This window comes from Pelophylax lessonae (assembly GCF_965119305.1).
Source record: "Pelophylax lessonae genome assembly, chromosome: 11".
NCBI lineage: Eukaryota > Metazoa > Chordata > Amphibia > Anura > Ranidae > Pelophylax > Pelophylax lessonae.
The window spans coordinates 208896219-208908965 of record NC_138778.1 but is presented as its reverse complement, the minus strand read 5'-3'; the positions used below and the strand labels follow the sequence as shown (position 1 = coordinate 208908965).

Genomic DNA, 12747 nt, shown 5'->3' with positions numbered 1-12747 from the left:
AGGGCCTGATCCTCTTTAAAGGTGTATTGTCTTTTTCCAGTGAGAAAGATGGGCTCCAGTTGTTTGGTTGAGTCCTGTTGCCTGGTTGGCTAATGTTTAGCCTTGGGAATTTTTTGCTGTTTCCCACCCTTCATGTTTAACACTGCTTTGGAACGTCCCAACGGTTGACAATACCAGAAGATGCGTCAGTCAATGAACGAAAGAGATAAGGGGATTTTTGACTTACTGTAAAATCCATTTCTCTGATTATTCATTGACGGACACAGCACCCACCCCTCTGTGGAGTTGTAATTCTCCTGACACTGCTTGTAACAAAACTGAGTGGCTATAGCCAGGGGATTACCTAGGGTTTGTGTCATCTGGTGCAGTAAACCATAGTGTCACTCTCCCCCCCCCCCCCCCCCAAAAAAAAATTATTTGCCTGTTTTCTGAAAGTGTGGCAAAGATGCAGCATGTGGGACTTTCGGTGCGCTTTCAGAAAATGCAGAAAAAAAACGCGCAACCTCACAGAAATTTATAGGACTGCAGCTATAACTGTGGGTAAAATGTAGGAAGACCCCCTTTATATTACACAGCCCCTATACCTCTGGACCCCTTTACATTACACAGCCCCCGTACCTCTGGGTCCCTTCACATTACACAGCCCCCTTACCTCTGGATCCCTTCACATTACACAGCCCCCTTACCTCTGGACCCCTTCACATTACACAGCCCCCATACCGCTGGACCCCTTCACATTACACAGCCCCCATACCGCAGGACCCCTTTACAATTCACAGCCGCGGCACCTCTGAACCCCTACACAATTCACAGCCGCTGGACATCTGAACCCCTTTAAAATTCACAGCTGCTGCGCCTCTGAACCCCTTTACAATTCACAGCCGCTGTGCCTCTGGACCCCTTTACATTACACAGCCCCCGCACTTCTGGACCCCTTTACATTACACAACCCCCCCACACCTCCGGAATCCCTTTACATTACACATCCCCACCCCCATGGGCCCCTTTACATTACACAGCCCCCCATAAACTCCTTTACATTACACAGCCCCCAATAGAACCCTTTACATTACACAGCCTCCCCCCTCATATACCCTTTACATTACACAGCCCCCCCCATGGAACCCTTTACATTACACAGCCCCTACCCCCACAAAAGAACCCTTTACATTACACAGCCCCGCCATAGAACCCTTTACAATACAAAGCCCCCACCCCTCCCCTTCCTACCTTATTAGGAGGAGAGCGGAGCAGGAGGAACTGTTTCAAGCAGAACGGGATAGAGAGGCTCACCAACGCTAAATAAACAGCAGGAACTGCTGGAGGTAACTTTGTTAGTAAATGTGCAGGTGATTGTTTGCTAGGGGGTCCTACCAACCAATCACCTGCTCATTAACTAGCAAAGTCCACTTCGGCAGCGCCCGCTGTTTATTCAACGTTGGTGAGTCTCTCTCTCTCTCCCGTAGGGGGCAGTATAACCCAGTGGTTAAGAATACCTGAAGCTGTGTCCGTCAATGAACATCAGAGAAATGGTTTTTACGGTAAGTCAAAAACCCCATTTTTTTTTTTCTTGCATTAACTGAATGACGGAATGGGGCCAAATTCCACATGGTGTGCCAAATTTCAGACTTGATAGTTACCTGTCCTCTATGAATACCAATGTGCACATTCCTGCTCTTTGTAGCTGGTTATGTACAACTTTTTAGCTGTATTTTTTCTGCTTTCAGACCTTTCCCAGTGTCTCTAGAAAACCCACACGTGATAGAGAAACACCAAATTTGGGTCGGAGTTGTTCCTCAGGGTCCTGACGGTGCTAAGCTGAGCTCTGCGTATGACAGAAGGTTTGTTACCCTGGTCTTTGTGTCGCAACCATGCTATGCTGTGTTTGACCTCTGTTTAAAGAGAACCTGTTAATACCTCTTGTGTTCTGATACACTTTGGAGGGGGGGGGGGGGTATTTAACAAATCTAGTGCACCCAGAATCTGATGCAGCTGTGCATAGTAACTAATCAACTTCTAGGTTTTATTGTCAAAGCCTAAGGCCCCTTTCACACGGGCGATCCGATCCGCCTGTCAGTTTTTCAGGCGGACCCGATCGGATGCTCCATGCATCCCTATGGGGCAGCGGATGTCAGCGGTGACATATATACGCTGACACCCACTGCTATCCGATCTGATACTGTCCGTTAAATCCGGACAGATGGAAACCCTATTCTCCAACCGTCTGGAGGATTGGATTGGATGAGAACAGCGGGGATCTGACAGCTCCGTCTCCCCACACAGAGCAGAGACAGAGCTGTCATCCGCCTGCTCAGCGGGGATCAGCGGATCGATTCCCCCGCTGAGCAGAACAGACTCGCAATCGGGCAATGCGCCCATGTGAAAGAGGCCTACAGCGGAACTACACTCCCCTTAAGCCCCGGTTCACACTTATGCGAATTCTGTGCGGATCACATGCGATCCGAAATGCATAGATTCGTATGTTATGTAAAAAAAGCATTATTTACAATGAAGGCTGTTCACATATATGTGGTGCAAATTTGATCTGGTTCAAAAAAGGGTCCTGTGCAAGTTTAGTGCGGTGTGAATTTCAGTCCCATAGACTTCTGTGGGACCAGGTTAAAATCGCAGTCCAGTGTTGACATTACTGCAATCTTTTTTTTTTTTTTTTTTGGCTAGGATTTATAGAAAATAAAATTGCAGATGTGATCACTACCCTCACAAATTTGCACTAAATTTGCATGGAAACCACACATGCTAAATCGAATTCGCATTGCGATGTAAAAAAAATCACAATGCAAATTCGCACCGTGTACCACTTTAACCGCTTAAAGACCAGGCCTTTTTCTGACATTTGAAGTTTACAAGTAATAAACAGTATTGTTTGATATAAAATTACTTAGAACCCCCAAACATTATATATATATATATATATATATATATATATATATATATATATATTAGAGCTGCACTATTCTGGCCAAAATGAGAATCACGATTTTTTTACTTGGAATAAAGATCACGATTCTCTGTGTGACATATTTTACATTATAAAAAAAAATTGGGATAACTTTACGGTTTTGTTTTATTTTTTTATTCATTAAAGTGTATTAATTGCGTTTGAAAGACTGCTGCGCAAATACAGTGTGACAGAAAAATTTACAACAATTACCATTTTATTCTGCAGGGTCTCTGCTAAAAAAAAAAATATATAAATGTTTGGGGGTTCTAACTACTTTTCTAGGAAAAATAAACTGATTTAACTTGCAAGCAACAAGTGTAGGAAAAAGGTTTAGTCTTTAAGAGGTTAAACTTCCTTCCTTCGGCAGAGGGAAAGAAAAGATACAATGTAATCATTTGTGTTTACAGTTCAGTGGGAGACTAATGCTGATAGGCTTTTGCGGGAGGCTTTTTTTTTTTTTGACAGCTGCTCCCTCAGAGCTATGTAAAGAATCGAGCAAGTGTCATGTTAAGATCGTCAGGGGGAGTGAATCGCGATCTCGATTCTGTTACGATTAATCGTGCAGCTCTAATATATTTATCAGAGACCTAGAGCATAAAATGGCTGTTGTTGCAGTATTTTATGCCACACTGTATTTGCGCAGCAGTCTTTCAAACACAATGTTTTTTGGAAATAAAACAAAACAGTTAAGTTAGTCCAATTTTTTTGTAGACTGTGAAAGATGATGTTACGCCGAGTAAATAAGATACCTAATATGTCATGCCTTTAAAATTGCACGCGCTTGTAGAATGGCGACAAACTAGAACACTTAAAAATCTCCAATGGTGACACTTTAAAAAAATTTACAGGTTACCTGTTTAGAGTTACAGAGAAGGTCTTGCTCTAGACTTATTGCTCTCGCTTGAGTGATCAAAGCGATACCTCACACGCATGGTTTGAACACCGTCTACATATGCAGGCGAGACTTGCATATGTTTTCGCTTCTGTGCGCGAGCATAGAGGACTTTTTTTTTTTTTTTTTCCTTATTTTGTTTATTTTTTTTCACTGTCCCTTTATTTTTTTATCACTTTTATTCCTAATATAAGGAATGTATACATCCCTTGTAATCGAAAAAAGGATGACAGGTCCTTATTTATCCTTAAAATGGGGGGTGGGGGGTGGGAGACATTTTGACTTTAAGAAAGAAAGAATTCTGTCAATCTGCCTGGTAACCGTAAGTGAATGTTGGAGGTCGCTTCGGTTCTCCAAGGGCATTGAGCAGAGTCGGTGCTCACTCAACTTCCTGCCGCAGCAGATCGGTTTCCTGGCTTACCAACTGCTCTGGTAAAGCTTGGAAGTGACCGAGGGGGGTGGTATTGTGGCACCTCTCCTTCCCACCTATAATCACTGGGATCACTTGTATTGTAAAGCTGGCTGCCTAATGAAAAAAAAAAGATACCGGGGTTATGGCAGCTAGCTGCTGCCATAATCCGCGTATTTAACTTCAAAGTAATGATGTACATTTACAGTTAGGCGGTTGGCAAGTGGTTTTAAATTCACAACCAATTTGCACTGCATCAGTATGAACTGGGGCTGAATCCAGCCTCTGATACCTTTTGAGTGCTGTCATTGGCCGGGCTGAAATTATGTCACTCCCACATGTGTTCCAACAGATTCGGAATTGCCAAAATTGTGCAGTGAGCTACAGCTTACTGTACAGGGGTGGATGTGCAGGTACAGTTGTGCTCATAAGTTTACATACCCTGGCAAAATTTTTGATTCCTTGGCCATTTTTCCGAGAATATGAATAACACAAAAACTTTTCTTTCACTCATGGTTAGTATTTGGCTGAAGCTATTTATTATCAATTGACTTTGTTTACTCTTTTTAAATATAATGACAACAGAAACTACCCAAATTACCCTGATCAAAAGTTTACATACCCTGGTGATTTTGGCCTGAGAACATGCACACAAGTTGACACAAAGGGGTTTGAATGGCTATTAAAGATAACATCCACCTGGCGGCTGATTCGGGGTTCTGATCTGACCCTGACTTGAGCTGCCATTCCTAGCATTATTCTGTTTCTGTCGCATTTATTACACCGGCTATATCTGTGTCAGTTGTGCCTTGATTTACATTTTTGAGGTTGTTAAGCTATTTTTGTGATATATGACCGAGCCTTATGAGCATACATTGCACTGTTGTACACTTTGTTTACTTTTTGTAAAACCTTAATAAAAACTATTGGAAAATAAAGGTAACCATCCTCATCTGTGAAAGGTGAATGAGTTTCTGGACTCCTGACAGACCCTTGCATCTTTCATCCAGTGCTACACTGACATTTCTGGATTCTGAGTCATGGGGAAAGCAAAAGAATTGTCAAAGGATCTGCGGGAAAAGGTAGTTGAACTGTATAAAACAGGAAAGGGATATAAAAAGATATCCAAGGAATTGAGAATGCCAATCAGCAGTGTTCAAACTCCAATCAAGAAGTGGAAAATGAGGGCTTCTATTGAAACCAAACCACGGTCAGGTAGACCAACTAAAATTTCAGCCACAACTGCCGGGAAAATTGTTTGGGATGCAAAGAAAAAGCCACAAATCTCTTCAGGTGAAATACAGGATTCTCTGAAAACATGTGGTGTGGCTGTTTGAAGATGCACAATAAGGAGGCACTTGAAAGATAGACTGCATGGTCGAGTCTCCAAAAGAAAGGCATTACTACGCCAATGCCACAAAGTATCCTGCTTACAATACGCCAAAGAGCACAGAGACAAGCCTCAAACTTTCTGTCACAAAGTCATTTGGAGTGATGAGACCAAAATGTAGCTATTTGGCCACAACCATAAATGCTAAATTTGAAGAGGAGTCAACAAGGCCTATGATGAAAGGTACACCATTCCTACTGTGAAACACGGAGGTGGATTGCTGATGTTTTGGGGATGTGTGAGCTACAAAGGCACAGGAAATTTTGTCAGAATTGATGTCAAGATGAATGCAGTATGTTATCAAATACTGGAGGAAAATTTGCATTCATCAGCCCAGAAGCTGCGCATGGGACTTACTTGGACATTCCAACATGACAATGATCCTACACAAAAGGCCAAGTCCTCCTGTCATTGGCTACAGCAGAATAAAGTGAAGGTTCTGGAGTGGCCATCTCAGTCTCCTGACCTCAATATCATTGAGCCACTCTGGGGAGATCTCAAACGTGCAGTTCATGCAGGACAGCCCAAGAATTTACAGGAACTGGAGGCTTTTTGCCAGGAAGAATTGGCAGCTTTACCATCTGAGAGGATAAAGAGCCTCATCCACAAATACCAGAAAGACTTCAAGCTGTCATTGATGTTAAGGGGGGCAATACACAGTATTAAAAACCGGGGTGTGTAAACTTTTGACCAGGGTCATTTGGGTAGTTTCTGTTGTCATTATGATTTAAAAGAGTAAACACAATGGATTGAAATAAATGGCTTCAGCCAAACACTTACCATGAGTGGAAGAAAAGTTTTTGTGTTATCATTTATATTTTCGAAAAAATGGCCAAGAAATTATAATTCTGCCAGGGTATGTAAACTTATAAGCAAAACTGTAGGAAGCTTTAATGCGAAAGAGTTAAAACCTGTCTCTTCTGCATAAAAAAAATCCTGCCGTCCACTCTTTGATTGTGGAGCCTAAAGTTGATTGGTAACCATGCACAGCTGCACAAACTCTCTAGTTTTAGTAAATCAACTCCTCTGTGTCCACTTGTGTTTGCGAATCTAAAGGCTCGTACACACGTACCGATTGTCGGCCGTAAATGTTCGGCCAACGTCCGATCGGCCGATTGTCGGCTTGTTAGTATGATGCTTCCGACAACCGACTGCGTCTTTTCGGCCGAACAAAATCTGGTCTGCATGCTATAACATTTTTGTTGGCCAACAACAGAACGGCCGTTTGTTCGTCAGTCAGTACAGATTTCGGCCGACAAACATCAGATGAGCAAGACTGGGCATGCTCAGAGAAGAAAAAACACACGAAAAGTAGACCAGAACATGACATCACTTCTGCAGTTGGTTGTTGTTGGCCGACAAAATTCGTGTGCAGTCTAGAGCACATTTCTACCAACACAACAACACTGGACAAAAGACGGCCGATCGTTCGGCCGACAATCGGTGCGTGTGTACGGGGCTTTATTCTGTTCATAGGTAGTTGATTTTTGCATGAGTTGGACACATGCTAGTTTCAGGGACAGTAGGGATTAATTTCTTTATCTACACGGGACAGTATTGATCCTGAAAGTCATATACAACCGTTACTAGATTATACAGCCGCCTCCTCCTTTGATGCACTGTCATGAGAGAATTATGTTGGTTACCATTGCTAACCTCTCCTTTTAGAGATAGATAGTTCTCAGGATATCAGTCTAATGAATTGGCTTCTTAGTCACCAAACCAGAGCAAGTATGGAGATAAGGACCTTGGAAAGTTTGACACACGTACATAATGCTTGTCCTAGACAAATGATTAAAAGGTTTAGAAGCAATTTACAGCATAGTAACTAGTATTTTTTGTATTTTTTTCTGCACCTTTTTATCCATTGCACTAGGTGCTGTGTATTACACTGGTTTTGGTAATGACCGTTCTCTTTTCCCCCTAATTACTTATATTAATAATATTTTACAGGATTTATATAGCGCCAACAGTTTGCGCAGCGTTTTACAACATGAGGGAAGACCGTACAGTTACAATACAATTCAATACAGGAGGAATCAGAGAGCCCTGCTCTTAAGAGCTTACAATCTAGGAGACTTTTCTCTGTTTGTTTTCTCTCTGCCATTCTAGGTGTCTTAAACAAGAGAGAGAAGAGCAACGCTATCCAAAAGTTAGTATTACAGATGCTATGAGGACAGCCCATAGGAAAAAGACATGTTTAGTGACTGACTTGTAGAGAACATTGAAGAAGTAAAAGTTATGTATATCTCAATCAATAAAAAAACAAATCAAACCAGTATCCATCCGGGCTGTGTCCGCTGATGGTAAGAAGTGATCACCTGCAGGGCCACTGGGTGAGTAGTACAATCACCAGGATGGGATGGGGGAACCCCAGCCGAGCTGGGCATCCACTGAGGGTGTAGGGTAGTACTTGAGAGTCAGTGAGTACTGTGTAGCTGAGTATCAGTGGGTACTGTGTGACTGACTGTGCTCTGCGACTGACTGCTCTGCGACTGACTGTGCTCTGCGACTGACTGCTCTGCGTGCTCTGCGACTGACTGTGCTCTGCGACTGACTGCTCTGCGACTCTGCAACTGACTGCTCTGCGACTGACTGTGCTCTGCGACTGACTGTGCTCTGCGTCTGACTGTGCTCTGCGAGCTCTGCGACTGACTGTGCTCTGTGACTGTGAGTGTCTGTAAGTACCTGAGTGTCTGGGAGTATCTGTGAGTGTAGCGGAGTACCAGAGGGTAAGAAAGTAGAGTTAGGAAGCTAGGAAACAGCCACACAGGACAGATTTAAATGACTGAATCCCCATTAGATTAGATTAGTAGGTACAATGACTGGCGGGTCTGGAGATGCGATTCGGTGTACATCTTGTGGTATGTATACGTTCCTTGATCATGAGATCGAGGGCGAATACAAATGCACAAAATGTAAGCACGTTGCTTCCCTGGAAGCTCAGGTCCTGAATCTAGGGAAGCAGCTGGCAACACTGAGACATATGTCCATACTGAAGGAGAGCTGAGATCGTAGCCGTCAGGTGCAGGCTGGGGCCTGCACAGAGGTGGGCGGAGAGACGGAGGTGCAGGCATCAGAGCAGAGTAGAGGGGTCACATTTAGGAAGGGTAGAATGGAAAAAGGCAAGGAGGCCGATCCTGGGCTGGAGCACCCCAATAATTATGCCCCGTTGTGTGATGTTGGGGAAACCAGTCAGAGACCAGCATTGCTGGAGCAAAAAACGACGCCCCTAGCTGCCAGGGGAAGAACTCCTCAAGTGAGGCCGGGAGAAAGGGAAAGGAAAGACAGGTGCTGGTGGTAGGGGACTCAATCATTAGAAGGACAGACAGTGCAATCTGTAATAAAAAGACAGTGAGCGCCGAACAGTTTGTTTACCGGGCGCTCGGGTTCGGCACATCGCGGATCAGGTGGACAGATTATTGGGGATCACCCAGCTGTCATGGTACACGTGGGTACCAATGACCTAGGCAGAGGAAGATGGAGAGTCCTAAACGATTTCAGGGACTTAGGCGCTAAGTTGAGGAGTAGGACCTCCAAGGTAGTATTTTCAGAAATACTACCTGTACCTCGAGCCACACCAGAGAGGCAGCCGGAGATTAGGGAAGTTAACAAGTGGCTGATGAGCTGGTGTAGTAAGGAGGGTTTCGGGTTCCAGGAGAACTGGGCCGACTTCTCAGTCGGCCACCGGCTCTTTGGTAGGGACGGATTGCACCTAAATGGGGAGGGTGCAGCCGTACTGGGTGAGAGGATAGCCATAAAGTTAGAGGGGCTTTTAAACTAGGTGATGGGGGGAGGGTACAGATGTAGAATTACCCAGCGGGGAGCAAGATTCAGAGGGCACAATTGGGGACATTAGTTGTAGGGTGTTCAGAGCTCCTAAACCCAAGGTGGGTATGGGGAAAAAATCACAAGAGCAGCCTAAAAACAACATTGAATGAGGATATATGCAACCGGTCAAAATTACGAGGTTTGTATACCAATGCCAGAAGCCTGGCCAACAAGATGGGAGAGCTGGAGCTACTGATGTTTGATGAGGACTGTATATTAAGAACAGTGTACAGGTAAATATGAGGGTTGATATTAATAATGGAGCTATGGACGAGGCAGAATCCCTATGGGTTGAACTTAAAAGGGAAAGCACCATGGGGAAGGTAATATTGGGCGTATGCTATAGGCCCCCCAACCAGAGGGAGGAGGGGGAGGCGGACCTCCTTTTACAGATAGGATTGGCAGCAAGGATGGGAAATGTCATTATAATGGGGGACTTTAATTATCCAGATATAGACTGGGCTGAAGGAATCGCACGTTTAGCCAAGGCTCGGCAGTTCCTAAATGTTTTGCAGGACCATTTTATGGGTCAGATGGTGAACGCACAAGAAACAACGCGGTACTTGACCTACTGATTACCAACAATACAGACCTGCTTACGGATATAGAAATACGGGGCAACTTAGGAAACAGTGAACATAGGTCAATTAGTTTCAGTATTAATCCTAGTAATAGGAAACACAAGGGTAATATAAGGACACTGAATTTCAAAAGAGCCAATTTCCCAAAACTGCGCTCTCTGCTAGAAAATATCAAATGGGATAGAACCCTGGGAACAAAAAAGACAGAGGAAAAATGGGAGTGCTTCAAGAGCATACTTAACAAAGGGATTGGCCGATGCATTCCAAAGGGAAATAAATTTAAAAGAGCAAAACTAAACCCTGGGTGGCTAAACTCCAACATAAAAACGCATATTATTACTAAAGAAAAGGCCTTCAAAAAATACAAGACTGAGGGGTCATTGGCAGCATTCAAGCATTACAAAGAGTGTAATAAGAAATGTAAAGACGAAATCAAGGCGGCTAAAATAGAGCACGAGAGACATATAGCGGAAGAGAGTAAAAAGAACCCCAAGAAATTTTTTAAGTATATAAACAGTAAGAAAGCGAGGCCAGATCACATTGGCCCCATAAAAGACGACAAAGGAAATATGGCCACAGAGGACAGAGAAAAGGCGGAAGTGTTAAATAATTTATTCTCTTCAGTCTTCACAAAAGAATTGGGGGGCTACACTAACCCAGCTTGTAAGGCCAAACTAAACAACACACCTCAGGAAATACTGCCATGGCTAACAGAAGATAGACTTAGAACTAAACTAGAGAAACTTAACATAAATAAACATGCACCCGAGGGTTCTTAAAGAGCTCAGCCAGGTGATTGCCAGACCATTATTCCTAATCTTTAAGGATAGTCTACAGACGGGTATGGTGCCAGCTGATTGGAAAAAAGCCAACGTGGTACCAATATTTAAAAAAGGGGCCGAGATATATCCCGGGTAACTATAGGCCGGTCAGTCTAACATCAGAAGTCTGCAAGATTTTGGAGGGGATGTTAAGGGACCACATACAAGACTTTAGTAATGAAAATGGTATTATTAGTTGTAATCAACATGGTTTCATGAAAAATCGTTCTTGCCAAACCAATCTATTAACCTTCTACGATGAAGTGAGCTGCCATTTAGATAAAAGAAAGCCTGTGGATGTGGTGTATCTGGACCTTGCAAAGGCCTTTGACACCGTTCCCCACAAACGCTTACTGTACAAACTAAGGAAGGTAGGTATGGATCATAGGGTGAGCACCTGGATAGAGAACTGGCTCCAGGGGAGAGTGCAAAAGGTGGTGATTAATGGGGAGTACTCGGATTGGGCGGGTGTGGAAAGTGGGGTCCCCCAGGGTTCTGTCCTGGGACCAATCCTGTTTAATTTATTCATAAATGATCTAGAGGAGGGGATATCTAGTACAATCTCGGTATTTGCGGATGATACTAAACTAAGCATGCCAATATCTTCTATGCAAGATGTTGAAAACTTACAAGCGGATCTGAACAAAATAATGGGGTTGGCAACTACATGGCAGATGAGGTTTAATGTTGAAAAATGTAAAGTAATGCACCTGGGCGTCAGAAATACGAAAGCTAGCTACTCACTAGGGGGGAAACCTCTGGGGGAGTCTAGGATGGAAAAGGACCTGGGGGTACTGGTAGACAATAGGCTTGGCAGTGGCATGCAATGCCAAGCCGCTGCAAGCAAAGCCAACAGAATACTGGCATGTATACAAAAGGGGATTCACTCCAGAAATAAAGAGATTATTCTCCCACTCTACAAGACTCTGGTCCGGCCACATCTGGAGTATGCTGTCCAGTTCTTGGCACCGGTACTCAGGAAGGACGTGCTGGAACTGGAGAGAGTCCAGAGAAGGGCAACAAAAATAATTAGGGGAATGGAGGGCATCGGCTATGAGGAAAGACTACAAGCACTGAACTTATTCTCTCTGGAGAAGAGATGATTGAGGGGGGATATGATATCAATGTACAAATACTGTACTGGCAACCCTAGCATAAGGAACAAACTTTTCAGAGTAAGGGAATACAATAAGACACGTGGCCTAAAACTTGAGGAGAAACGGTTTAACCTTAAAATACGTAGGGGGTTCTTTACTGTCAGACCAGTAAGGATGTGGAATTCTCTTCCACAAGCAGTCGTATCAGCAGGGAGCATAGATAGTTTCAAAAAACTATTAGATGGGCACCTTAAAGACCACAACATACAGGGGTATACAATGTACGGTTAACAGCAAACAAACACACATCATAGGTTGAACTGGATGGACGGATGTCTTTTTTTCGACCTCACAAACTATGTAACTATGAGCCTGGGAGCAACGCTGGACCAGCCAGTGCTCAGTATGAGGTGCCTCCCGCGATGCAGAGCAAAACTGGAAGTGGAACCAGCTTGATACGCATGAAAGAACAGGTTTCCGTGACGCCGTGTTTCACGCACGTGGGCTTTGTCAAGACCTTGACAAGGGCTTGACAAAGTGCATGCGCGCGAAACATGGCGTCATGGCAACCTGTTCTTTCATGCGGTTCAAGCTGGTTCCACTTCCGGTTTTGGCATTTCTGCTCCGCTCGGCTCTGCATTGCGGGAGGCACCTCATACTGAGCACCGGCTGGTCCGGCGTTGCTCCCAGGCTCCACCAACTGGATGTCCAGCTCGGCTGAGGTTCCCCCTATCCTATCCTGGTAATTGGGCTCCTCACCCAGT

At 44.1% G+C, this 12747-nt stretch overlaps 1 protein-coding gene across 1 annotated transcript in view; it reads left to right on the top strand.

Moving 5' to 3' along the window:
* Positions 1–12747, top strand: part of RTEL1 (regulator of telomere elongation helicase 1) — a 314420-nt gene that overhangs the window by 87660 nt on the left and 214013 nt on the right. The window contains exon 17 of the mRNA XM_082271526.1: positions 1728–1841. Within this exon, the coding sequence (XP_082127652.1) occupies positions 1728–1841 (114 nt within the window). The remainder of the gene's footprint in view (positions 1–1727; positions 1842–12747) is intronic.